The sequence below is a fragment of the Gorilla gorilla genome, chromosome 20, assembly GCF_029281585.2.
Source record: "Gorilla gorilla gorilla isolate KB3781 chromosome 20, NHGRI_mGorGor1-v2.1_pri, whole genome shotgun sequence".
NCBI classification, from domain to species: Eukaryota; Metazoa; Chordata; class Mammalia; order Primates; family Hominidae; genus Gorilla; species Gorilla gorilla.
In genome coordinates this window covers 23105205-23132598 of record NC_073244.2, presented here as the reverse complement: position 1 = coordinate 23132598, position 27394 = coordinate 23105205, and the positions used below count along the sequence as shown (strand labels likewise).

General features: G+C 49.9%; 1 protein-coding gene across 1 annotated transcript in view; it reads right to left on the bottom strand.

Moving 5' to 3' along the window:
- Positions 1–2013: 2013 nt before the first annotated feature.
- TMEM38A (transmembrane protein 38A) overlaps positions 2014–27394 on the bottom strand; it is a 30219-nt gene continuing 4838 nt past the window's right edge. The window contains exons 2-6 of the mRNA XM_031003882.3: positions 11886–12042; positions 11445–11629; positions 9518–9605; positions 5617–5734; positions 2014–3880 (exon numbers count right to left, since the gene is read on the bottom strand). Coding sequence (XP_030859742.2) covers positions 3653–3880; positions 5617–5734; positions 9518–9605; positions 11445–11629; positions 11886–12042 — 776 coding nt within the window. The 3' untranslated portion in view covers positions 2014–3652. The remainder of the gene's footprint in view (positions 3881–5616; positions 5735–9517; positions 9606–11444; positions 11630–11885; positions 12043–27394) is intronic.

Below are 27394 nucleotides of genomic sequence, written 5' to 3'. Positions count from 1 at the left end.
GCAAAGTGTTTCTTTGGGGCCTCTTCTGTAAGGGCACTAATCCCATTATGAGAGCCCCACCCTCATGACCTAATCACCTCCCAAGGGTCCCACCCCCTAATACCTTAGGGGTTAAGACTTCAACAAATGAATTAGAGAGGAACCCAATTCAATTCATAACAGGTATGCAATGGCATATGCTTGTGGTTTTAATGTGCAATTTATATGATATCTGCCAACCATATAATTTCTTTGGTGGTGTCTATTCAAATCTTTTGCCCAGTTTTTTTGAGACAGGGTCTTGCTATGTTGCCCAGGTGGGACACCACCTAACGGGCTCAAGTGATCCTCCTGCCTTGGTCTCCAGAGTAGCTAGGACTACAGGTGTGAGTCACCATGCCCAGCTTCTTTTGCCCAATTTGGTGTGGAGTTTTTTTCTACTTTATTCTTATTTTATTTATTTATTTGAGACAGGGTCTCACTGTTCCACCCAGGCTGAAGTGCAGTGGCCCAATCTTAGCTCACTGCAGCCTCAACCTCCTGGGCTGAAGTGATTTTCCCCACTCAACCTCCAGAGTGCCTGGGCCTACAGGCACGAGTCACCACACCCGGCTAATTTTTAAATTTTTTTTTTGTAGAGACAGAGTCTCACTATGTTGTGCAGGCTGATCACCAACTCCTGGGCTCCAGTGATCCTCCTGCCTCAGCCTCCCAAAGTGCTGGGATTACAGGCGTGAGCCACCAAGCTCGCACTTTTTTCCCTTATAATTGAAGGGTTCTTTTTTACAGCTTTACTGAGGCATCACTGACAAATGATGTACTGTGTGTATTTGCAATGTACAATGTAATAGGTTCTGACATGTGTATAGACCCGAGAAACTAGCACAATCAAAGAAGTTAACAGACTCATCACTCATGTCCCCTTGCCCCTTCAAAATCCCTCCTGCCCACCCCACCCTACCTGCCTTTCCCCAAGCACTCACTGATCAGCTTTCTGTAATTATACATTAGTTTGCTTTTTCTAGGATTTCATATAATGGATGTGTACAGTATACATTTTTTTTTTTTTTGAGATGGAGTCTCGCTCTGTCACCCAGGCTGGAGTGCTGTGGCGCGATCTTGGCTCACTGCAAGCTCTGCCTCCCAGGTTCACGCCATTCTCCTGCCTCAGCCTCCCAAGTAGCTGGGACTACAGGTGCCCGCCACCACATCCGGCTGATTTTTTGTATTTTTAGTAGAGACGGGGTTTCACCATGTTAGCCAGGATGGTCTCGATCTACTGACCTCGTGATCCACCTGACTTGGCCTCCCAAAGTGCTGGGATTACAGGTGTGAGCCACCATGCCCGGCCTTTTTTTTTTTTTTTTTTTTAAAGAATGAGTTTTGCTCTTGTTGTCCAGGCTGGAGTGCAATGGCTCCACCTCAGCTCACTGCAACCTCCACCTCCCAGGTTCAAGCGATTCTCCTGCTTCAGTCTCCCGAGTAGCTGGGATTACAGGCACCTGCCACCACACCTGACTAATTTTTGTAGTTTTAGTAGAGGCAGGGGTTCACCATGTTGGCCAGGCTGGTCTTGAACTCCTGACCTCAGGTGATCTGCCCGCTTCAGCCCTCCAAAGTGCTGAGATTACAGGGATGAGCCACCATGCCCAGCCATCCCCACATCTTGAGGCCAAAATCCCAGGCATGTGGCTGGGCTCAGTGGCTCACGCCTGTAATCCCAGCACTTTGGGAGGCCGAGGTGGTGGATCATTTGAGGTCAGGAGTTCAAGACCAGCATGGCAACATGGTGAAACCCCGCTTTTACTAAAAATACAAAAATTATCCAGGTGTGATGGCAGGCACCTATTATCCCAGCTACTCGGGAGGCTGAGGCAGGAGAATTGCTTGAACCCGGGAGGTGGAGGTTGCAGGGAGCCGAGATCGGGCCACTGCACTCCAGCCTGGGCAACAGAGTGAGACTCGGTCTCAAACAAAAACAAAAACAAAAACAAAAAACAAAATCCCAGGCATAAATCAGACAAGCCATGAGGGTTCATTCACAATGATTTATTGGCTGCCCCTCCACGCCGAGCTGCGGTGGACAAGCAAGAGGACGAAACCTCCCCAGGACCCACCTAACTCCCAGGCATCACAGGAAACAAGGCAATTTTCCAACAGCCTGGCAACATCTGGGACTCCAACGAGGTCTGGGCCCAAACCTCACCTGAGACTGGCCACGCCCGTCCCATGCACCCACCCCTCTCAGACATCCTGGTGACCTAGGCTGAGATGAGGGTGACCAGGAGGGACCCTTCAGCTATAATATCATCCACCTCGCTCACACTGAAGCAGGTTCCTGGCCCGCCCAGCAGCAGCACAAGGCTGACCACAGAGCGAGTAAGCATCTGTATGTTTGTTCAATGGCTGAATGAGTGACAATGGACTCCAGCCTGAGGGAGACCTGATACATCCAGGTCCCAACTGTGCACACTCAGAGCCCCTTGATAGAGCTGGATCGTGGAACCCCAACCAGCTGGCTCCATTTCTTTGGTTTAGGGGGAGCCTGAGACGAACAGATCACAAGCCTTTCACGCCATCTGATCTCTCAAGCCTGCCCTAGACGTGTCTACTGAGGGCTTCCTTTGTGCCAGGGAACTTGTGCGTTTCTCTGATCCACACACACGAATGATCTAAAATGCAAAGCCATTTGCAATCATAATTTCCAACTGTCCTGGTCTCCCCTCCTGACTGCACGAGGCTAGGAGCATGTGAGCCTTTTTTAACTGCAGCTTCGCATCGGCCCTTCTGTACAGAGGGGGGCCAAGGGTCTCCACTATACAGATGGGGAGCGCCAAGCTCAGAGGAGGAAGGCAACTTGTCCAGGGACGCCCAGCAAGAGTCGGGACTTTCTGGCCACGTGAAAATGTCTAGCCACTGAGGAGCGTGGTAAGAAGAGACTTTGAAATGGCAGCACCTGGCTCACAGGTACTTAGAAAATGTCCATCAAATGAATGGATCTCAACATGGCTTGAAGTTCTTCAGGAGTCAATATGCAATTTTTTTTTTTTTGAGACAGGGTCTTGCTCTATTGGCCAGGCTGGAGTGCAGTGGGAAGATCTCAGCTCACTGCAACCTCCACCTTCCGGATTCATGTGATTCTCCTGCCTCAGCCTCCCGAGTAGCTGGGATTAAAGGCGTGCACCACCAGGTCTGGCTAATTTTTGTATTTTCAGTAGAGATGGGGTTTCACCATGTCGGCCAGGCTGGTCTTGAACTCCTGACCTCAGGTGATCTGCCCGCCTCGGCCTCCCAAAGTGCTAGGATTATAGGCATGAGCCACTGTGCCTGGTCAAGATGCAATTTTAAAGAAGGAAAAATAGAACTAAGAATATCAGTGCCAACCAGTGACATTCTTGACTGGAGCTGCTGCCAGGATTCTGTGAACCCCTCCAAAAGCTGTGACTCTATGGGGTCCTGGCAGAGAGAAAGAGGGAACCCCGATTTCTACAAAAGTTCTTCATCCTCATCCCCATATCTCAACCCCCACGTCAGCCCTGGAGGGTGAGCCAATGACCCTGATTTGCAGATGGGGAAGTCAAGGCCAGGAAAGGATAGATCTGAGCGCAGGAAGCCTCCCAGCTCAGAGGGTCCTGGGTCCGGGTCCTCTCCCCGGTGCCCCTTGGGCCACCCCCTAATCCGCCTTCTTGGCCTTCTTCTTCCTGGAGCCCTCGCTCAACTCCTCCTTGGACTTGGCGGGCATGGCCAAATGCTGAGCTCCTGGCCCACCACCACTGTGGGACCCACCATGGTTGTCGTGGTGATGGTCACCCCCGCAGGCCGAACCAAACAGCACCGGGCAGATGTAGCCCTCCAGGGCATCAAAGGGGGAGCTGTGTGAGTGGGTGGCTGTCAGAAACACCTGAGGTGGGGTGGCCAGGGGGACAGCAAGAGAGACAGAGGGAGACCAAGGTAGAAAGCAAAGGAGGGGAGGGCAGGGTGGGGAGAAGAGGGGAGAGAATGTCATCAAAGTCAAGGTTGGAGGTAGCCCAGACCCAGCCCTCTGGCTGCATGCACCCCCAGGATGATGGGCGACCATCTCAGGTTTCCCAGGATGCCAGATTTCAAGTGTTGACCCCTGGAAAGTTCCAAGCACACTGGGACTGCTGGTCACCCATCCCCCAGAATTCCCCACGACACCTGGGCTCAGAGAAAAGCTGTGCTAAGTGCAGGTCTGAAGGTCTGTGTCCTCCCAAATTCATATGTTGAAACCTATCACCAAGGCGATGGTATTAGGAGGTGAGGCCTTTGGAGGGGTAATTAGATCATAAGGGTGGAGCCCTCAGGAAAGACATTAGTGCCCTTATAAATAGGCCCAGGAGAGCTAACCAGTCCCTTCCACCATGCGAGGACACAGTGAGATGCTGCCTATCTGCAACCAGTGAAGAGGGCCCTCACCAGAACCCGACCAGGCTAGTACCCTGATCTTGGACTTCCCAGCCTCCAGAACTGTAAGAAATACATTTCTTCCTTTTCCTTTTTTTGGAGACAGGGTCTCATTCTGTTGCCCAAACTGGAGTGCAATGGCATGATCTCAGGTCACTGCAGCCTCCACCTCCTGGGTTCAAGCAATTCTCATGCCTCAGCCATCCAAGTAGCTGGGATTACAGGCATGCACCACCATGCCTGGTTAATTTTTGTATTTGTATTTTGTTTGCCTGTTTGTTTGTTTTTGAGACAGTCTCAATTTGTTGCCCAGGCTGGAGTGCGGTGGTGCGATCTTAGCTCACTGCAACCTCCACCTCCTGGGTTCAAGCGATTCTCCTGCCTCAGCCTCCCGAGTAGCTGGGATTACAGGCATGTGACCCCACGCCTGGCTAATTTTTGTATTTTTAGGAGAGATGGGGTTTCGCCATGTTGCCCAGGCTGGTCTTGAACTCCTGGCCTCAAGTGATCTGCCTGCCTTGGCCTCCTGAAGTGTTGGCATGAGCCCCCACGCCTGCCCAGGAATAAATTTCTGTTGTTTCTAAGCCACCCAGTCTATGGCACTGCATTCTGTTATACAGCAGCCTGAATGGACTAAGACATTTGGCCTGGGGTAGAGCTACAAACATAGCAGGACAGGATCCCAGCCATCTGCTTGCCTCTCCCTTCTCCCCTCATGTAGGGAGACATGCTCACTCCCTTTTGACAGCCCTGGAGTCCTCGCCCAGGGAAGACACAGCCCTGAGCTAAGATCTTCATGCAGAAGGAGAGAGCCCAGCCCCTGAAGACCCCTCCTGGGTGGGGTGATGTCAACTCAAGGCACGACTGTCTGACTAGAACTATTCCTGGTCCAACTGAGTTCCTGGCTACCTGATGCTGCCATTTCAGCTTCTTGTCCCTCTGGTCTCTGTACCCAAGAGAGTGGGCCCACCTTGACCCTGGCTCAGGCTGGGTCCTTTACACAGAAGGCCTGTTCCTCTCACCTGTGTCCTGGCTGCTGGACACTGCCTTTTAAACTCTCTTCCCAGTGACTTACTGGCAAGCATCTCCCCTCTCTGGGCTGCCTGTCCCAGCCACATAAGGCTGGGAGTGTCCAATTTCCCCACTCCCAACCTGGAGGTGGCAGGGTGGCATTGGTCAAGGCAAGAACGCTGCAAGAAGAGAAAGGCTTACCTTACAGGACACCATGAACATGGTGAAGATGAAGATGAGGCTGGCTTTGGACACTGGGAGCCAGCGGGTCTGCTGGAGGGTGAAGAGGATGGCTCCATACAGGCTGGCTTTGGTGGGGCTGGAGGGAGCAGCTGTCATTACCAGGAGGTGCCTGCATGGCTCAAGTCTTCGTAACTCTGGCCCAGACACCCCCCTGCCCTGGCACCAGCTCCCATCCCAGCTTCTCCCTTTTCTTTTCCTTTTGAGATGGAGTCTCGCTCTGTTGCCCAGGCTGGAGTGCAGTGGCACAACCTCGGCTCACTGCAACCTCCACCTCCTTGTTTCAAGTGTTTCTCCCACCTCAGCCTCCCAAGTAGCTGGGATTACACGCATATGCCACCATGCCTGGCTAATTTTTGTATTTTTAGGAGAGACAGGGTTTCACCATGTTGGCCAGGTTGGTCTCGAACTCCTGGCCTCAAGTGATCTGCTCGGCCTCCCAAAGTGCTGGGATTATAGGCATGAGCCACTGCGCCCAGCCACAGCTTCTCCTGATTGTAAGGTGGGAGGTTGAGATGGTGTCATCCTATGCATGATGGGTTAACCTGGTCCAAGGAAAGGTCTGGCCTTTGTCCAGCTCCTGGAATATGCCCTCTAAGCCCTTGGAGTGTCCTGCCTTGATAAGACTGTCTTTGTTTGCCTGAGGACGGCCTTGGGCCACAGCAGGTAGTAACAACGTAATTTATGGTGGGGGTCTTGGGCCACGTAGCATCAGGTGGACCTCTAGAGGGGCTGAAGACTGAGGTCAGCCACACAGGTGGTTAGCTAGTTCTGAGCTGCAATAAAAACCCTGGATACCCAGGCTCAGAAGAGCTTCCCTGGTTGGCAGTACACCATGCATGTTGTCACACATTGCTGCTGGGAGAATGAAGCCCTGTCCACGTGATTCCACTGGGAGAGGAAAACTGCATATTTTCACCTTTTCTCTCCTGTACTCTGCCTCATGCACATTTTGCCCCTGCTGATTTCTTGTTTGTGTATGAGTCAGAGTCTCACTCTGTCATCCAGGCTGGAATGCAGTGGCATGATCTCAGCTCCCTGCAACCTCCACCTCCTGGGTTCAAGTGATTTTCCTGCCTCAGCCTCCCGAGTAGCTGGGATTACAGGTGCCCGCCACCACGCCAGCTGATTTTTGTATTTTTACTAGAGACGGGGTTTCGCCATGTCGGCCGGGCTGGTTTTGAACTCCTGACCTCAAATAATCCACCCGCCTCAGCCTCCCAAAGTGCTGGGATTACAGGCGTGAGCTACCACGCCCAGCCAACCCCTGCTGATTTCGTTTTATTTATTTATTTATTTATTTATTTATTTATTTATAGAGACAGGGTCTCTCTCTATCACCCAGGCTGGAGTGCAGTGGTCTGATCATGGCTCACTATAACTTCAAACTCTGAGGCTCAAGTGATTCTCCCACCTCAGCCCCCCAAGTAGCTAGGGCTAGAGTTATGTGCCACTGTGCCTGCTTAATTTTTAAGTTGTTTTTTTTTTTTTATAGAGATGGAGTCTTGTTCTATTGCATAGGCTGGTCTTGAACTCCTGGCCTTGAGCAATCCTCCTATCTCAGCCTCCCACAGTGCTGGGATTACAGGCGTGAGCTGCCTCTGCTGATTTTATTCTATATCTTGTCACTGTAATAAATCATAACCCTGAATATAATGGCTTTGCTAAGTTCTCTGAGTCCTTCTAGCAAATCATGGAACATCAGGATGATCTTGGGGATCCCCCATCAGCTCATTTCCCCCAGAAAATGTGATTACAACATGCAGAGTTTTCCTTAACTTTTATTTTTTTCCTTGCAAAATAGGTTTAAGATATTTTTATTTGTTGCAAAAGACAGACCTGTGACTTCTATTCCTGATGTCTGTCTCTCATTGCTTTTTTTTTTTGAGACAAGGTCTCGCTCTGTTGCCCAGGCTGGAGTACACTTGTGTGATCACAGCTCACTCCAGCTTCAACCTTCTGAGACCAAGCGATCTTCCTGCCTCAGCGTCCTGAGTAGCTGGAACTACAGGCACGCACCACCACACCTGGCTAATTTTTTTTTTCTTTTTTTTTTTCAGAGATGGGATGTTGTAATGTTGCCCAGGCTGGTCTTGAATTCCTGGTTTCAAGCAATCCCCCTACCTCAGCTTCCTGAATAGCTGGGATTACAGGGGTGGGCCACCATGCCCAGCTTCACTGCATGTATTTAATAATCCTTCCTCTCTCTCTCTCTCTCTCTGTTTCTTTCTTTGAGACAGAGTCTTGCTCTATTGCCCAGGCTGAAGTGCAGTGGCACGATCTCGGATCACAGCAACCTCTGCCTCCCGGGTTCAAGTGGTTCTCCTGCCTCAGCCTCCCATGTAGCTGGGACTACAGGCATGCCACCACCCCTAGCTAATTTTTTTTTTTTTTTTTTTTTTAGATGGAATTTCGCTCTTGCTGCCCAGGCTGGAGTGCAATAGCGTGATCTCGGCTCACTGCAACCTCCGCCTCCCAGATTCAAGTGGTTCTCCTGCCTCAGCCTCCCAAGTAGCTGGGATTACAGGCATGCACCACCACACCCAGCTAATTTTGTATTTTTAGTAGAAATGGGGTTTCTCTATGTTGGTCAGGCTGGTCTCAAACTGCCGACCTCAGGTGATCTGCCCACCTCAGCCTCCCAAAGTGCTGGGATTACAAGCGTGAGCCACCGTGCCCAGCCTAATGATGATAATTCTACCTAATATTTCCAAAGCACTCACCAGGTTCCAGGGCCAGGTGATTTAAATGCATGATCCCTTTTTTTTTTTTTTTTTTTTTGAGACAAGGTCTTGCTCTGCCACCCAAGCTGGAGTACAGTGGCATGATCCTAGCTTACTGAAGCCTCGAATTCCTGGACTCAAGTAATCCTCTTGCCTCAGCCTCCTGAGTAGCTGGGACCACAAGTGCATCCCACCATGCCTAGCTAATTTAACTTTTTTTTTTAACATAGAATAGGTCTCACTATGTTGCCCAGTCTTGTCTTGAACTCCTGGACTCAAACAAACCTCCAGGCTTGGCCTCCCAAAGTGCAGAGATTACAGGTGTGAGCCACCACACCCAGCCCCCAAAAAGGTCTTTTAAAAATGCACTAAACTGTCCAGGGCAGGGTGGCTTATGCCTGTAATCCCAGTATTTTGGGAGGCTGAGGTCAGCAGATCACTTGAGGTCAGGAGTTCCAGACCAGCCTGACCAACATGGTGAAACTCCATCTCTACTCAAAATACAAAAATTAGCCGGGCATGGTGGCACATGCCTGTAATCCCAGGTACTCGGGAGGCTGAGGCACGAGAATCTCTTGAACCTGGGAGGTGGAGGTTGCAGTGAGCCGAGATCATGCCAGCATACTCAAGCCTGGGCGACAGAGCAAGACTCTGTCTCAAAAAATTAAAAAAAAAAACATTAAGCTAAAGGCAGTGTGGGATCCTGCATTGGGTCTTGGATGCTATCACCCGGCCTTGTCCACTTAGCTCCAGATACGCTCCCAATGCACACTCCATATCCCATGCATACCCTGTACCCTGACCCCGCACACGCAGCAGCACTGCTGCTCTTCTGTGATTTCACAGTTGGCAGAGATGCTGGCCTCTGTTGGGAGACTCCTTCTTGGCCAGTGAACTCCTGCTCACCCTTCAAAACCCCAATCAGGTATTGCCTCCTTCCTGCAGCTCTGCCCTCCCCAACCTCCACACTGAGCAGAGCTATGGCTCTGCTTTGAGCTTCCCCAGTCATAGCCTCTGAAAGCTCCTGAAAGGCAGAGTCAAGGGTTGAGGCCTCTCTAAGTTATCAGCAGCATCCAACTCAGGGTCAGGCACCCGGACATACAGGAGGCATGGAGGGAGAGGTGGAGTGGGATACTCACAAAGACATGTGCAGGATCTCGTTGGTCTCTGGCTTCCAGACCCCTCGGAGCAGCTGCTCAAAGTTGGACATGAGGGCGACGCCAGAACCTACAGGACAGGGTGCTTCTGAACAAGCCCACCACCCCCAGGTCTCCTTTCCTCTTGTTTGAATTCCCAAGGAAGCAGTCTCTCCACTCCCAGAATCTTCTCTAGAAGGACACTAAGCCTGGGGGTGTATGATCATCAGCTGCAGGTGGGGAAACTGAGGCTCAGAGAGGACAGAGCCTTGTTGAGGATCATATGGCAAATTCAGAGCAAAAGCCACCTAAAGGAATCAGTCATGTCCCCACCTGCAAGGCAGGTCTTCGACCTGGGGTTGTCTGTCCTGTTGCCCCTAATCCAGGACCCCAAGCTGTATATGAGGCTTCCAAGGCAGCCCCCACCCGCAGTCTCTCTCCTCCTCAAGGCTCCAAGTTCTCAATCTTTCTCAAGCCACCCATCCTCTGGAGGAGATGCTATACCCCCGGGGAATCTGCTCAGTACTAAAAGCTTCCTGGAGAGACAATAAGAAGACTCAAATGGAGATAGAATGATTAAATTTCTGGAAGAATCTTCCCATTTACCCTAAATGTATTGGTTAAATAGACTTGGACATCCACTCCAGGAACTGCTGCACCAACTGAGTGCCTGAGATGTACTACTGGACCAGGGAATCGCATCTGGGGCCATTTTGCCCCCAAGGAAGCATCTGGCAATGTTGAGAAACACTTTGAGTTGTCACAGCTGGGGAGGGAGTGCTACTGGTATTTAGTGAGTCGAGGCCAGGGAGGTGGCTCACCATTGTATAATGCACAGGTTGGCTCCCCATAGCAAGGAATAACTGAGGACACCATGGCTCAATGGAGAGTGATTCTAGGTCTTGGCACTTTGTGGGTACCCATATCTGGTGGGCAGGAAGTGAGGATAAAGTGCCCAATGGTTTTTGGCACTTGCTCAGGCCTTCTTTCCCTGCTTTCCTGTTACTCCTTGGCCCACTTCTCCAACTTTTAATGTTGAATTATCTCTTTCTCCCCTAACTTCTGTCCATTTTTGCTTTATGTATTTTGGTGCTCTGTTTCTAGGTGCATATATGTTTACAGTTGTTATATCTTCCTGGTGGATTGACCCTTTTATCATTATAAAATGTTCTTTATTTCTAATAACATTTTCATTATTACTTTATTTTTTAATTTTAATTTTTTAGAGACAGACTCTTGCTCTGTTGCCCAGCTGGAGTGCAGTGGCACAATCATAGCTCACTGTAATGTTGAACTCCTAGGCTGAAGTGATCCTCCCACCTCAGCCTCCTGAGTAGCTAGAACTACAGGCATGAGCCACCATGTCTAGCTCTATTTTCTGCACACAAAAGGGTCTGTAGGCTTCACTGGCAAAAGGGCCATGGTCCACAAAAGTTAAGAACTCCTATAGCTAGAGCTCTAGAGAAGAAGGGGTTCTCACCTGCAGCAATTTTGCCCTCTAGGAGGCATTTAGCAATGTCTGGAGACAATTTCTTTGTCACAGCTGGGGACAAGTGTGCTACTGGCATCTCGTGGGTGGAGGCCAAGTGTGCTGTTCAACATCCTATAGTGCACAAGGCAGCCCCCACCACAAAGAATGATCCAGCCCCACATGTCAGTAGTGCTGCAAGTGAGAAACCCTGCTCTGGCAATGCTGGCTTTTGTCGTCATCATCACTGTCTTAGGTACCCCTGACAGTAACATTTCTAGAAGAATCTTCCCATTTACCCTAAAGGTATCGGCTGATACCTGTAGGGAGGTTTGAACACCGACTGCAGTCTTTATGCCCCTGTGCCTGGAGCAATGGCTTTCCCAGCTGGGGTGCCTGGTAGTACCACTGGACCAAAAGTTCTCCACTGGGATGATTTTTCATTGTCATCATCCTATTTACCTTTGACCCACCCAGTTGCAATCATGACGAACCACCCGTGGTGGTAGTGGTGATGGGCGTGATGGATGCCCACCGCGATCTTGCGGACTCGCACCACCTCCTTCATGGCCACGAAGATGAGTTTCACAGGCAGGAAGCAGACACACTTGTAGAAGAGGTCCAGGGGGCAGAAGAAAATCAAGTACCTTTTGGGGAGAGAACGGTGAGTGCCAGGGGATGGGCAGACTGTGAAGGATGGGGGTAGGGAGCTGTGGTTATGTCAGACCCCCCTCCCCAACGTGCTGTGCCTAGACCAGAGATGGGCACGGAGGGCAGCATATTCAGGGCCATCATGAGGGCTGTTGCTGGTGCATTCTAATTCCTCCAACCTCTCTCCTCCCTGGTGCCCAGGTTGTTCTTTCCCCCACCCAGCTCTGCTCTCCCATGCCCAGCATGGCTTACCAGACAGCTGAGGCCAGCAGGATGCTGGAGTTGTTGCTGAAGTAATCGATCAGTGGCTCCCCAAGGAGCAGATCAGCCAGGATGTAGCTCCCGAAGCAATGCAGCATGGCGCACAGCCAGGACGCGATGGGGTGGCGCCGGGACAGTTCGACTGCTCCTGGGAGGCACAGGAGTGTCCCCCATCATCACCAGCATGCCAAGGGCAGTCTTCACTCCCATATGCTCTGGTCAGCCTATCCTAATCCAGAGCGCCTACCCAACACTGTGCATTTCGTAAGTTTCAGAGGAGGAACCAAGGTTCAGAGAGGCTGTACGCATGCCTGAGGTTGCACAGAGAAAATAGAGAGCAGAGTGGGAGTCCTTTCCTCCATGCCCAGAGAGGTGGCAATGATGATGACACTAGTTCACATTTAGGACTTAATAAATCCTCATCAGTGCCCCAGCCAAGTGATGGCTTTTATTATCAGGAGTCTCATTGTCAAGAGGAGACTGAGGCTTGGTGAGACGGGCCAGCTTGTACCTGGGAGTATTTTGAAATTGCTACTCTGGGCTGGGCATGGTGGCTCACACCTGTAATCCCAGCACTTTGGGAGTCCAAGGTGGGCAAATCACTTGAGGTCAGGAGTTCAAGACCAGCCTGGCTAACATGGTGAAACCCCGTCCCTAAAAATACAAAAATTAGCCGGGAACGGTAGTGCATGCCTGTAATCCCAGCTACTCAGGAGGCTGACAGGAGAATCGCTTGAACTCAGGAGGTGGAGGCAGCAGTGAGCTGAGATTGCACCACTGCACTGCACTCCAGCCTGGGCAACAGAGCAAGACTCCATCTAAAACACACACACACACACACACACACACACACATGAAACAAAAGAAATTGCTATTCTGACCTCAGCTGATCCCAAGATCCCTATGAGCTTATGCTGGTATTCTTTTTTTTTTTTTTTAACTTTTTTTGTTTGTTTCAAACAGAGTGTCACTCTGTCACCCAGGCTGGAGTGCAATGGTGCAATCTCAGCTCATTGCCAATTCTGCCTCCCAGGTTCAAGCGATTCTCCTGCCTCAGACTCCCGAGTAGCTGGGATCACAGGCAGCCACCACCATGCCTGGCTAATTTTTGTATTTTCAGTAGAGAAGGGGTTTCACTATGTTGGCCAAGCTGGTCTCCAACTCTTGGACTCAAGTGAACCTCCCACCTCAGCCTCCCAAAGTGCTGGGATTACAGGCATGAGTCACCGTGCCCAGCCTTATGCTGGTATTCTTACACCTGCTGTCTTAAAAAGAATTTTTTTTTTTGTAAAATATACATTAAATTTATCACTTTACTTTTTTATTTTTATTTTTTGGACACAGGGTTTCACTCCCATCACCCAGCCTGGAGCGCAGTGGTGCAATCACGACTCACTGCAGCCTTGACTTCCTGGGCTCAAACACTCCTCCCACCTCAGCCTCGAAAGTATTTGGGACTACAGGCACGCGCGCCACCATGCCAGGCTAATTTTTTGTATATTTAAAGTAGGCACGGGGTTTCGCCATGTTGCCCAGGCTGGTCTCAAACTCCTGGGCTCAAGCCATCCACCTGGCTCAGCTTCCCAAAGAGTTGGGATTATAGACGTAAGACACCATGCCCAGCCCATTTTAAACATTTTTAAGTGTATAGCTTTTTTTTTTTTTTTTTTTTTTTTGAGACAGAGTCTCACTCTGTCACCAGGCTGGAGCGCGGTGGCGCGATCTCGGCTCACTGCAACCTCCTCCTCCCGGGTTCAAGTGATTCTCCTGCCTCAGCCACCCAAGTAGCTGGGATTACAGGCATGCGCCACCATGCCCAACTAATTTTTGTATTTTTAGTGGAGATGGGGTTTCACCATGTTGGCCAGGATAGTCTCAATCTCTTGACCTTGTGATCTGCCCACCTTGGCCTCCCAAAGTGCTGGGATTACAGGCATGAGCCACTGCGCCTGGCCAAATGTGTGGTTCTATGGCATTATATTCACATTGTTTTGCCATCATCACCACCAACCATCTCCAAAACACTTTCATCTTCCCAAACTGAAACCTATTAAACACTCACTCCTCATCCCCCGTCGCCTAGCCCCTGGCACCATTCTACTTTTCTGTCTCTATGAAATTGATGACTTTAGGCATCTCATGTAAGCGAAACCATACAAACTTTGTTGTTTTGTGTAGCTTATTGAGCATAATGTCCTCAAGCTTCATCCCCATTGTAGCATGTATTAAGCTTTTATTTCCGGGCTGGGCACGGTGGCTCACACTTGTAATCCCAACACTCTGGGAGGCTGAGCCACGTGGATCACTTGAGCCTGGGTGTTCGAGACCAACATGGGCAACATAGTGAGACCCCACCTCTGCAAAAAATTTTAAAAATTAGCTGGGCGTGGTGGCATGCTTCTGTAGTCCCAGCTACTCGGGCAGCTGAGGTAGGAAGATCACTTGAGCTGGTGAGGTGGAGGCTGCAGTGAGTCATGAGCATGCCACTGCACTCCAGAGCAAGACCCTGTTGAGAGGGGAGGGGAAGGGAGGGAAGGGGAGGGGAGGCCAGCCTGGGCAATGCAGTGAGACCCCATCTCTACAAAAAATTTTTTCTAATTAGCTGGGCATGGTGGCATGCACCTGTAGTCCCAGCTACTCAAGAGGTTGAGTTGGGAGGATCACTTGAACCCAAGAGTTTGAGGCTGCAGTAAGCCATGAGTGCACCACTGCACTCCAGCCTGGGTGACAGAATGAGACTCTGTCTCAAAAATAATAAATATATAAAGTCTGTAGTTGAGTTAATGATAGTGTACCCATGCCAATTTCCTGGTTTTAATAATGTACTATCATTACATAAGATGTCACTGGAGGAAGCTGGGTAAAGGGTATTTGCAAATTCTCTGTACCATTTTTGCAACTTCTTGTGAGTCATAAACTCTTCCAAGATAAAAAGTATTTTAAAATTCCATATTAAAAAGAAGGGGGCTTGAAAACCCCATTGCTGAGTCCTTAGGTCCTATAGCTGGGCTTTTTTTTTTTTTTCTTTTTTAAAAAAGGGCTGGGCACGGTGGCTCACGCCTGTAATCCCAGCACTTTGGGAGGGCGAGGTGGGTGGATCACCTGAGGTCAGGAGTTCGAGACCAGCCTGGCCAACATGGTGAAACCTCATCTCTACTAAAAATACAAAAATTAGCCAGGCGTGGTAGTGGGCGCCTTTAATCTCAGCTACTCGGGAGGCTGAGCCAAGAGAATTGCTGGAACCCAGGAGGCAGAGGTTGCAGTGAGCTGAGATCGTGCCATTGCACTCCAGCCCAGGCCGACAACAGCGAGACTCCCTCTCAAAAAAAAAAAAAAAAAAAAAGTTCATAAAAATGCAACACTCGGGGTACAGTATTAACATCTATTCACCAAATCCTTGCATCTTGTATTACTCATGTAAAGCCTTTATAATCTTTATAAATAGTTCTATCCTTATGTTGTATCTTCGTAATCTTCTAAGGCCACACCTTGGAGTTAGAACTTGGGTGTCTCCTGGTATGACCACTTCTTTCATCATATTGATTCTGTCTTTCCCAACTAGTTTCGTTTTGCAGAGAACAACTTTATGATCAAGTTGTAAGGTACAGCTACTCTGTACATTACATGACCAGAGCTAAAACCAACGATTCCCCTAATACAACTTATTCTAATGAAATGAAAACTACAGTCAGTATTGACATGAGACAACAAGGTCACAAAATGTAATCTCTCTCTTTTTTTGTTTGAGATGGAGTCTCGCTCTGTCCCGCAGGCTGGAGTGCAGTGGTGCAATCTCAGATCACTGCAAGCTCCACCTCACGGGTTCACGCCATTCTCCTGCCTCAGCCTCCCTAGTAGCTGGGACTACAGGCACCTGCCAGCACGCCCAATTTTTTGTAATTTTAGTAGAGACGGGGTTTCACTGTTTAGCCAAGATGGTCTCAATCTCCTGACCTCGTGATCCGCCTGCCTCGGCCTCACAAAGTGCTGGGATTACAGGTGTGAGCCACCGCGCCCGGCCAAAATGTGATCTCTTATTAGTCAAATCAAAAGACTAAGCAAAAGAAATAATCAGTTTTGTCTATTTTTGGCAGGGAAGAGAAAGAGTGTCTGTTGTGGACAGAATGTTCCTGTCTCTCCAAAATTCGTATGTTGAAATCCTACCCCTCCCCGCTTGTGATGGCATTAGGAGGTCGGGCCTTTGGGAGGTGATTATGTCACCAGGGTAGACCCCTCACGAATGGGGTTAGAGCCTTTATAAATGGTGGCTCACGCCTGTCATCCCAGCACTTTGGGAGGCTGAGGCGGGCAGATGACAAGGTCAGGAGTTTGAGACCAGCCTGGCCGATATGGTGAAACCCTGTCTCTACTAGAAATACAAAAATTAGCTGGGCGTTGCGGGAGGCGCCTGTAGTCCCAGCTACTAGGGAGGCAGAGGTAGGAGAATCGCTTCAACCCGGGAGGCAGAGGTTGCAGTGAGCTGAGATTGCACCATTGCACTCCAGCCTGGGCGACAGAGTGAGACTCTGTCTCTAAAAAAAAAAAAAAACAAAAAAAACTAGTCAAGAGAGGCCAGGCATTGTGACTCACACCTGTAATCCCAGCACTTTGGGAGGCTGAGGCCAGAGGATCTCTTGAGCCTAGGAGTTCCAGACCAGCCCTGGGAACATAGTGAAATCTCATCTCTAAAACAACAACAACAATAAAAATTAGCTGGGCGTGATGGCAGGCGTTTGTATTCCCAGCTACTTCTGAGGTGGGAGGACCACTTGAGCCTGGAAGGTTGAGGCTGCAGTGAGCCATGATCAAGCCGCTGCACTCCAGCCTGGGTGACAGAGCAAGACTCTATCTCAATAAATAAACAAATAAGAGTCATGAGAAAGCCTGCTATTCTCTGCTGTCTACCATATGAGGACACAAGGAGAGGTTGATCATCTGCAAGCCAGAAGAGGGCCCTCATTAGAACTTGACCATGTTAGTGCCCTGATCTCAGACTTCCAGCCTCCAGAACTCTGAGAAATAAATTTGTTGTTTATCAGCCACCTGGTCTACTGGTTTATTGCCACTGCAACAGATTATAGCATCTGCAACAGATTAAGAAATCTGTATATACTAATGATACATTCAATCGGTGGATTTGATCTTCATCCCTCCGTGAGTTCAGCAACCACGGAGGCCTTCTCTGCCACTGAACAGGGGCTGTGTTGGACACATTGTACGGGTTCAAGAAATAACTGTGAATGAATTTATGGGAAATGTGCATCCCTCTGGGTCCTGGTTTTTTTTGTTGTTGTTTGTTTGTTTGAGACGGTGTTTCACTCTTGTTGTGCAGGCTGGAGTTCAATGGCGCGATCTTGGCTCACCACAACCTCTGCCTCCTGGTTTTAAGCAATCCTCCTGCCTCAGCCTCCCGACTAGCTGGGATTACAGGCATGGACCACCACGCCCAGCTAATTTTGTATTTTTAGTAGAGACAAGTTTTCTCCATGTTGGTCAGGCTGGTCTCAAACTCCCGACCTCAGGTGATTTGCCCACCTCAGCCTCCCAAAGTGCTGGGATTATATGCGTGAGCCACGGCGCCCGGCCTTGGGTCCTGGTATTACAACAATGAACAAGACAGGTGAGGTCCCTGCCCTCATGGAATTCACATTCTAGCAAACATAAAGTCATCATGGTTGTGTTGGATCCCCTAACTTTTTTTTTTTTTTGGAGACAGAGTTTTGCTCTGTCACCCAGGCTGGAGTGCAGTGGCCTGATCTCGGCTCACTGCAATCTCCGCCTTCTCCTAGGTTCAAGTGATTCTCCTGCCTCAGCTTCCCAAGTAGCTGGGATTACAGGCACCTGCCACCAAGCCCAGCTAAGTTTTGTAGTTTTAGTAGACAGGGGGTTTCTCCATGTTGGCCAAACTGGTCTCGAACTCCTGACCTCAGGTGATCCACCCACCTTGGCCTCCCAAAGTGCTGGGATTACAGGCATGAACCACAACACCTGGCCCTGGACACTTTTTTTAAGAGACAGCATCTCGCTCTGTCACCCAGGCTGGAGTGCAGTGATGCAATCATAGCTCACTGCAGCCTCAAACTCCTGGGCTTGAGCCTTCCAAGTAGCTAGGAGTACAGACATGTGCCACCATGCCTGGCCAATTTTTATACTTTTTTTTTTTCTTTTTTTGTAAAGATAGGATCTCACTGTGTGGCCCAGGCTGCTCTTGAACTCCTGGCTTCAAATGATCCTCCTGCCTTGGCCTCCCAAAGTGCTGGGATTTCAGGTGTGAGCCACCAGCAGGCCTGCGCATTTCTGGTGACATTGTAACAACAATGACCTTCTCTGTTCCATTTATTAATTGAGAAAGGTGTAGTGCACTCTATTCTGTAAAAGGAATTACGTTCTTCTTAGCTTGGTCAACCTCACAGGGGGAAATAATTATCAATGCTAGAGTTTCTCCTACAAATCCAGGTGAGTGCATCAGTGGGCATTACCATCTTAGAGGCAACTTGGCAATACCAGGGAAATATGAAGCTGTGCATCCCCTGGACCCCAGCAATTCCACTCCTTGCTATTAACCCCAAAGAAACAAGCACCATAAACAAAGACAGAGAAGGAAGATGTTTCACTGATACAATGTTGCAACAGGAGAAAAGTGAAATCAACAGTCTCTTAGTAAAGCTGTGGGAAGCCACAAAATGTGGAGTGCCATAGAGTAGCTATTTAAAAGTGAACCAGGCTGGGTGCAGTGGCTCACCCAGCACTTTGGGAGGCCAAGGCAGGCAGATAACTTGAGGTCAGGAGTTTGAGACCAGCCTGGCCGACATGGTGAAACGCTGTCTTTACTAAAAATACAAAAATTAGCCAGGCATGGTGGCAGGTGCCTGTAATCCCAGCTACTCAGGGGGCTGAGGTAGGAGAATCGCTTGAACCCGGGAGGTGGAGGTTGCAGTGAGCCAAGACTGCGCCACTGCACTCCAGCCTGGGCGACAGAGGGAGGCTCCATCTCAGAAACAAACAAACAAACAAAAAGAAAAAAGAAAAAGAAAAGTGAACTAGACCTTGATCAGGGTTTTTCAACCTCAGCTCTGTTGACATTTGGGATCAGATCATTCTTTGCTATGGGGGCATTCTGTGCATTATAGCATGTTAAGCAGCATCCCTGGCTTCCACCCACTAGATGACAGTGGCACCACACAGCTGTGACAACCAAGAATGTCTCCAGATATTGCCAAATTTATCCTTTGGGAACAGAATCCCTTCTGGTTGAGAATCTCTGTTTTAGATGTATCAACAAAGACAAGTCCCATAAGCTTACTGCTGAGTGAAAAGGTTGGGCTGCAAAATGATACACTCATGGCCGGGCTCAGTGGCTCACGCCTGTAATCCCAACACTTTGGGAGGCCAAGGCAGGTGGATCACTTGAGGTCAGGAGTTCGAGACCAGCCTAGCCAACATGGTGAAACCCCCATCTCTACTAAAAATACAAAAAGTAGCCGGGCGTGGTGGCGTGCACCTGTAATCTCAGCTACTTGGGAAGCTGAGACATGAGAATCACTTGAATTCAGGAGGTGGAGGTTGCAGTGAGCCAAGGTCACACCACTGCACTCCAGCCTGGGCCACAGAGCAAGACTCTGCCTCAAAAAAAAAAAAAAAAATTATGAGGTTTTTTTGTGGTTTTTTTTTTAAGCTCATCAGCTATCGTTAGTGTGAGTGTATTTTATGTGAGGCCCAAGATAATTCTTCATCAAACATGGCCCAGGGAAGCCAAAAGATTGGACATCCCTGTTTTAGAGTAAGTAATCAATACACCTGCCCCTCTCCTCGCTATCCCCACCAACTAACAATGTGATCTTGAACAAGCCACTTTTTTCTCTCCACAACTCTTTTTTTTAAAAACAAAGTAGAACATTGCTTCTTTGTCTAACTCCTGATGAGGACTGGAATGAGCTTTTCCCTCCTCTAATCTCACCCTGAAGTTTTGAGCCCAAAATGCAGCTTCTCCCTGCTCTCAAGGTTGTCCTACGTCTTACCATTGACCAAGGTCCTAGGGTATGAGGTAAAATGCTTCAGCTCCTCTCCTAGGGTCTATTTAAAACACAACTGGCTGAGAGTTAATCCCTCAGAGCAGCTGGTGGCCTGTGCAGAGGCCAGGTCGGGTGAGGCACCCATGTTTTGCAGAAATGGATACCTCTGCATCTAAAAATAACCCCCGGGGACTGAATTCTTTCCAGGATCTTTCTTGTGCCCTCTGGGATCATCCCAGGGACCGAGGTTGGGGAGTGGGGGTAGGGACCTAGGGTTTGCATGAGTTACACTCTGACGGGCAGATGCCCATGTTTGCAGTATGTGTGTGCCCTGCTATAAAAGTCACATGCTGGCTGGGCATGGTGGCTCACACCCGTAATCCCAGTGCCTTCGGAGGCCGAGGCAGGCAGATCACTTGAGCTCAGGAGTTCAAGATCAGCCTGGGCAACACGGCAAAACCTCATCACATGCCTAGCTTCTGGCTCTGCTACTCACTCTAGCATGGCCTTGGGCAAGTGACTGCCTGCCCCCCCAAGCCTTAGTTTGCTTCACTGTCAAAAGACCAAGATGACGGCCAGGCGCAGTGGCTCACACCTGTAATCCCAGCATTCTGGGAGGCCGAGGCAGGTGGATCACTTGAGGTCAGGAGTTTGAGTTTGAGACCAGCCTGGCCAACATGGTGAAACCCTGTCTCCACTAAAAATACAAAAATTAGCTGGGTATGGTGGCAGATGGCTATAATCCCAGCTACTCAGGAGGCTGAGGCAGGAGAATTGCTTGAACCCAGGAGGCGGAAATTGCAGTGAGCCAAGATCGTGCCACTGCACTCCAGCCTGAGTGACAGAGTGAGACTCTGCCTCAAAAAAAAAAAAAAAAAAAAAAAAGCCCAGGTCCTTTCCCCTCTCCATACTCCTTGGTTTCTCTTGATGGGTTTGGGGCAGCCCCATGAAGCCAATAGGTTTTCAACTGCCGCACGCCATGAACACATTCCCCTCTGACTGGGTGAGCTTAGGCTAGTCCCTCCCTTCCCTGGGCCTCAGTTTGCCCATATGTAGGAGGGGGAGGCTGTCTAGGGTGACCAACTATCCCCCTTTGTCTGGGTCCCAGGGGTTTCCTGGGACATGGGACTTTCTTTTATTCTTTTTTTGAGATGGGGTCTTGCTCTGTCGCCCAGGCTGGAGTGTAGTGGTGCGATCTTGGCTTGATGCAACCTCCACCTCCCGGATTCAAGTGATTCTCCTGCCTCAGCCTCCCGAGTACCTGGGATTACAGGCACCCGCCACCAGGCCCGGCTAACTTTTGTATTTTTTAGTAAAGATGGGATTTCTCCATGTTGGCCAGGCTGGTCTCGAACTCCTGACCTCAGGTGATCCACCTGCCTCGGCCTCCCAGAGTGCTGGGATTACAGGCATGAGCCCCCCGCACCCGGCTGGACATGGGACTTTGGATGCTCATCTTGGGAAAGCCTGGACAAGGTGACCACACCAGATCTATATCAGTCATTTCCAAAGATGCCTGTGAGGGTGAAAAAGAGATTGCTTAGCGCCTAGCAACGATGCAAGAGGTATTTCTGGAACTGTGCGGAAATGGAAAGTACCTGTGGGTGGAAATTTCAGTAGATGGATTTTTTTAAAACTCAGCTCTGCCTCGGCTGGGTGCGGTAGCTCATGCCTGTAATCCCAGCTACTCCGGCAGCTGAGGCAGGAGAATCGCTTGAACCTGGGAGGCGGAGGTTGCAGTGAGTCGAGATCATGCCACTGCACTCCAACCTGGGCAAAAGGAGCAAAACTCTGTCTCAAAAAAAAAAAAAAAACAGGCAGGGCACAGTGGCTGATGCCTGTAATCCCAGCACTTTGGGAGACCGAGGCGGGTGGATCACAAGGTCAGGAATTCGAGACCAGCCTGGCCAATAGAATGAAACCCCATCTCTATTAAAAATACAAAAATTAGCTGGGCGTGGTGACAGGCACCTGTAGTCCCAGCTACTCGAGAGGCTGAGGCAGGAGAATCGCTTGAACCCATGAGGCGGAGGTTGCGGTGACCCGAGATCGCGCCACTGCACTCCAACCTGGGCAATAATAGCGAAACTCCGTCTCAAAAAAATAAACTAATAAAATAAAAATAAATAAATAAACAAACAGAAAAAAATCAGCTCTGCCTCAGAAGAGAGGAAAAAGCTTTGGGTCCCTAAGTCCTGGTCTGTAATGGACTCTGTGACTTTCCCTTTTCAGGGGTCAATGCCTCATTTGCAGATGGCTGGGTGGTGCCAGAAGGGTCCCCAGGGCACTCTAGCACTGTGCTATTCAGTCAGAGGTGTATGAAGCATGGGGTACTGACCGAGTCTCTCAGTGACTCTAGGACCACTCTTTTCCTCCTGAGCTTTCTTTTTTTTTTTTCATTTATAAGAAAAGAAATTTCTTTTTTTTTTTTAATTTTTTTTATTTTTTATTGATCATTCTTGGGTGTTTCTTGCAGAGGGGGATTTGGCAGGGTCACAGGACGATAGTGGAGGGAAGGTCAGCAGATAAACAAGTGAACAAAGTTCTCTGGTTTTCCTAGGCAGAAGACCTTGCGGCCTTCCGCAGTGTTTGTGTCCCTGGGTACTTGAGATTAGGGAGTGGTGATGACTCTTAACGAGCATGCTGCCTTCAAGCATCTGGTTAACAAAGCACATCTTGCACCGCCCTTAATCCATTCAACCCTGAGTAGATACAGCACTTGTTTCAGAGAGCACAGGGTTGGGGGTAAGGTCACAGATCAACAGGATCCCAAGGCAGAAGAATTTTTCTTAGTACAGAACAAAATGAAGTCTCCCATGTCTACCTCTTTCTACACAGACACGGCAACCATCCGATTTCTCAATCTTTTCCCCACCTTTCTCCCCTTTCTATTCCACAAAACCGCCATTGTCTTCATGGCCCGCTCTCAATGAGCTGCTGGGTACACCTCCCAGACGGGGTGGTGGCAGGGCAGAGGGGCTCCTCACCTCCCAGTAGGGGCGGCCGGGCAGAGGCGCCCCTCACCTCCCGGACGGGGCGGCTGGCCGGGCAGAGGGGCTCCTCACTTCCCAGTAGGGGCGGCCAGGCAGAGGCGCCCCTCACCTCCCGGACAGGGCGGCTGGCCGGGCGGGGGGCTGACCCCCCCACCTCCCTCCCGGACGGGGCGGCTGGCTGGCCGGGCAGAGGGGCTCCTCACTTCCCAGTAGGGGCGGCCGGGCAGAGGCGCCCCTCACCTCTCGGACGGGGCGGCTGGCCAGGCGGGGGGCTAACCCCCCACCTCCCTCCTGGATGGGGCGGCTGGCCGGGTGGGGGGCTGACACCCCCACCTCCCTCCTGGACGGGGCGGCTGGCCGTCCTCCTGAGCTTTTGAGCTCAGCATTCTGCCTCAGTTTCCTCCCCTGTTAAATGGAGATAGCAGCCTCTCCCTCACAAGGTGGAGCAGGAGTCAACAGCCTCCGGCCCTCAAAAAGCTTGTAGTTCAAACCAGAGATCTCAAATCAGGGATCAAAGAATGGTTTTCTTTGGTCCTAACAGCATATGAAAAATGTTAAAACTTGTCTGGGTGTGGTGGCTCACACCTGTAATCCCAGCACTTTCGGAGGCCGAGGCGGGTGGATCACTTGAGGTCAGGAGTTCAAGACTAGCCTGGCCAACATGGTGAAACCCTGTCTCTACTAAAAACACAAAAATTAGCTGGGCATGGTGGCGGGCACCTGTAATCCTAGCTACTCAGGAGGCTGAGGCAGGATAATTGCTTGAACCAGTGAGCCGGAGGAGGTTGCAGTGAGCCGAGATCACACCACTGCACTCCAGCCTGGCAACAGAGCGAGACTCCGTCTCAAAAAAAAAAAAAAAAAAAAAGTTAAAACTGCAACCAAGATGTCCTGCAGGAAGTGAGTGGATAAACAAACCATGAAACATCCTTACTATGAAATACTATTTGGCCGGGTGCAGTGGCTCACGCCTGTAATCCCAACACTTTGGGAGGCCAAGGCGGGCAGATCACCTGAGGTTGGGAGTTCGAGACCAGCCTGGCCAACATGGAGAAACCCCGTCTCTACTAAAAATACAAAAAATTAGCCAGGCGTGGTGGCTCATGCTTGTAATCCTAGCTGCTTGGGAGGCTGAGGCAGGAGAATCACTTGAACCTGGGAGGCAGAGGTTGCAGTGAGCCAAGATCAAACCATTGCACTCCAGCCTGGGTAACAAGAGCAAAAGTCCATCTCAAAAAAAAAAAAAAGAAAAAGAAAAAAGAGGCCGGGCGCGGTGGCTCACGCCTGTAATCCCAGCACTTTGGGAGGCCGAGGCGGGCGGATCACGAGGTCAGGAGATCGAGACCATCCTGGCTAACACGGTGAAACCCCGTCTCTACTAAAAATACAAAAAATTAGCCGGGCGTGGTAGTGGGCGCCTGTAGTCCCAGCTACTCGGGAGGCTGAGGCAGGAGAATGGCGTGAACCCGGGAGGTGGAGCTTGCAGTGAGCCGAGATCACGCCACTGCACTCCAGCCTGGGCGACAAAGCAAGACTCCGTCTCAAAAAAAAAAAAAAAAAAAAAAAAAAAAAAAAAAAAAAAAAAAAGAAAAAGAAAAAAGAAAGAAATATTATCCAGTGAACTATCAAGATGTAAAAAGACATGGAGGAACCTTAAATGCATATTCCTAAGTGAAAGAAGCCAGTCTGAAAGGGGTACATACTGCATGATTCCAACCATAGGACATTCTGGAAAAGGCAAAACTCTGGAGGTAGTAGAAAGAAAGATCAGTGGTTGGCCGGGGGCAGTGGCTCATGCCTGTACTCCCAACACTTTGGGAAGCCAAGGCAGGTGGATCTCCTGAGCCCAGGAGTTCAAGACCACCCTGGGCAACACAGCAGAACCCCCATCTCTTTTTTTTTTTTTTGAGACAGAGTCACTGCAACCTCCGCCTCCCCCCAGGTTCAAGCGATTCTCGTGCCTCAGCCTCCGGAGTAGCTGGGATTACAGGCTTGCAACACCATGCCTGACTAATTTTTATATTTTTAGTAGAGACATGGTTTCACTGTGTTGGCCAGGCTGGTCTCCAACGCCTGGCTTCAAGCGATCTGCCTGCCTTGGTGTCCCAACGTGCTGGGATTACAGACGTGAGCCACCTCCTTCAGCCCCATGATTCTGAGTTATTTATTTAATTAATTTATTATTTATTAATTTATTTACTTTTCTGAGACAGAGTCTTGCTCTGTCACCCAGGCTGGAGTGCAATGGCATGATCTCTGCTTACTGCAACCTCCACCTCCCAGGTTTAAGTGATTCTCCCACCTCGACCTACCAAGTAGCCAGGACTACAGGCGCCCGCCATCACGCCTGACTAATTTTTGTATTTTTAGTAGAGACAGGGTTTCATCATGTTGGTCAGGCTGGTCTCAAACTCCTGACTTCAGGTGATCCACCAGCCTTAGCCTCCCAAAGTGCTGGGATTACAGGCGTGAGCCACCACGCCTGACCCACAATTCTGATTTAAATGAAAGAGGGGTGACAATCAGGACAAAAGGATTTTTTTTTTTTTTTTTTTTTGAGACAGAGTCTTGCTCTGTCACCCAGACCGGAGTGCAGTGGCAAGATCTCGGCTCAATGCAAACCTCCACCTCCCGCGTTCAAGCAATACTTGTGCCTCAGCCTCCCAAGTAGCTGGGATTACAGGTGCACACCACCATGCGTGGCTAATTTTTGTATTTTTTCTTAGTAGAGACGGGCTTTCACCATATTGGCCGGGCTGGTCTCGATCCTGACCTCAAGTGATCCACCCGCCTTGGTCTCCCAAAGTGCTGGGATTACAGGCATGAGCCACCACGTCTGGCCCAAAAGGATTTTTAAAATCTCCCTAGGTGAGTCTGGTGTGTAGGTGAGTTTGAGAAGTACTGGTCTGAGAGATTCTTTGGATGGGTCAAGGCTCAAGGCAATCAGGAATGTCATTGATTCACTCATTTCTTCAGTTTTGCAGCCAGCACTCAACTGCTTCCTTCTCTTTCCTCACATGGAGCTTGGAGGCCCCAGAAATGAGCCAAATCACCCGCAGATTTTGCTCAAATACCTACTTTCATTGGGCAGAGCTGGGTGGGGCCCAGGTTCTGCATTTCTTTCTCTTTTTTTTTTTCCTGAAATGGAGTTTCACTCTTGGCTCTTGTTGCCCAGGCTGGAGTGCAATGGCGCAACCTCGGCTCACTGCAACCTCCACCTCCCTGGTTCAAGTGATTCTCCTGCCTCAGCCTCCTGAGCAGCTGGGATTACAGGCGTGTGCCACCATGACTGGCTAATTTTTGTATTTTTAGAAGAGACAGGGTTTCGCCATGCTGGCCAGGCTGGTCTCGTACTTCTGACCTCGGGTGATCCGCCCGCCTCGGCCTCCCAAAGTGTTGGGATTACAAGCGTGAGCCACTGAGCTTGGCCAGAACTCTGCATTTCTTTTTTTTTTGAGATGGAGTTTCGCTCTTTTGCCCAGGCTAGAGTGCAGTGGTGCGATCTCAGCTCACTGCAACCTCCATCTTCTGGTTTCAAGCGATTCTCCTTCCTCAGCCACCCAAGTAGCTGGGATTACAGGAGCCCGCCACCATGCCTGGCTAGTTTTTGTATTTTCAGTAGAGACGGGGTTTCACCATGTTGGCCTGGCTGGTCTCAAACTCCTGACTTTGTGATCCAGCCACCTTGGCTTCCCAAAGTGCTGGGACTATAGGCATGAGCCACCGCAGGGGCTCTGCATTTCTAACCAGCTTCCAGGTGACATTGACACTGCCTAGTTGAGGACCACACTCTGAGCTTCATCCTTTCTCAGGATTCTCAAGAAAGCCTCACCCAGCCAGGCACAGTTGCTCATGGGAAGCTGAGGTGGGAGGATTGCTTGAGCCCAGGAGTTGGAGGCCACAGTGAGCTATGACTGTACTACTGCACTCCAGCCTGGGAGACAGAGCAGGACCCTGTCTCAAAAAAAAAAATTTTTTTTAAGTTAAATTGGCCAAGAGCAGTGGCTCACACCTGTAATTTCAGCACTTTGGGAGGCTGAGGCGGGTGGATTACTTGAGTTCAGGAATTTGAGACCACCCTGACCAACATGGTGAAAACTCATCTCTACTAAAAATACAAAAAAAAAAAGGCCGGGCGCAATGGCTGATATCTGTAATCCCAGCACTTTGGGAGGCCAAGGTGGGTGGATCACGAGGTCAAGAGATTGAAACCATCCTGGCCAACGTGGTGAAACCCCGTTTCTACTAAAAATACAAAAATTAGCTGGGCATGGTGGCGCGTGTCTGTAATCCCAGCTTCTCGGGAGGCTGAGGCAGGAGAATCGCTTGAACCCGGGAGGTGGAGGTTGCAGTGAGCCGAGATCGCACCACTGCACTCCAGCCTAGAGAGACGGCAAGACTCCGTCTCCAAAAACAAAACAAAACAAAAAAATTAGCTGGGTGTGGTGGTGGATGCTTGTAATCCCAGGTACTTAGGAGGCTAAGGTAGGAGAAT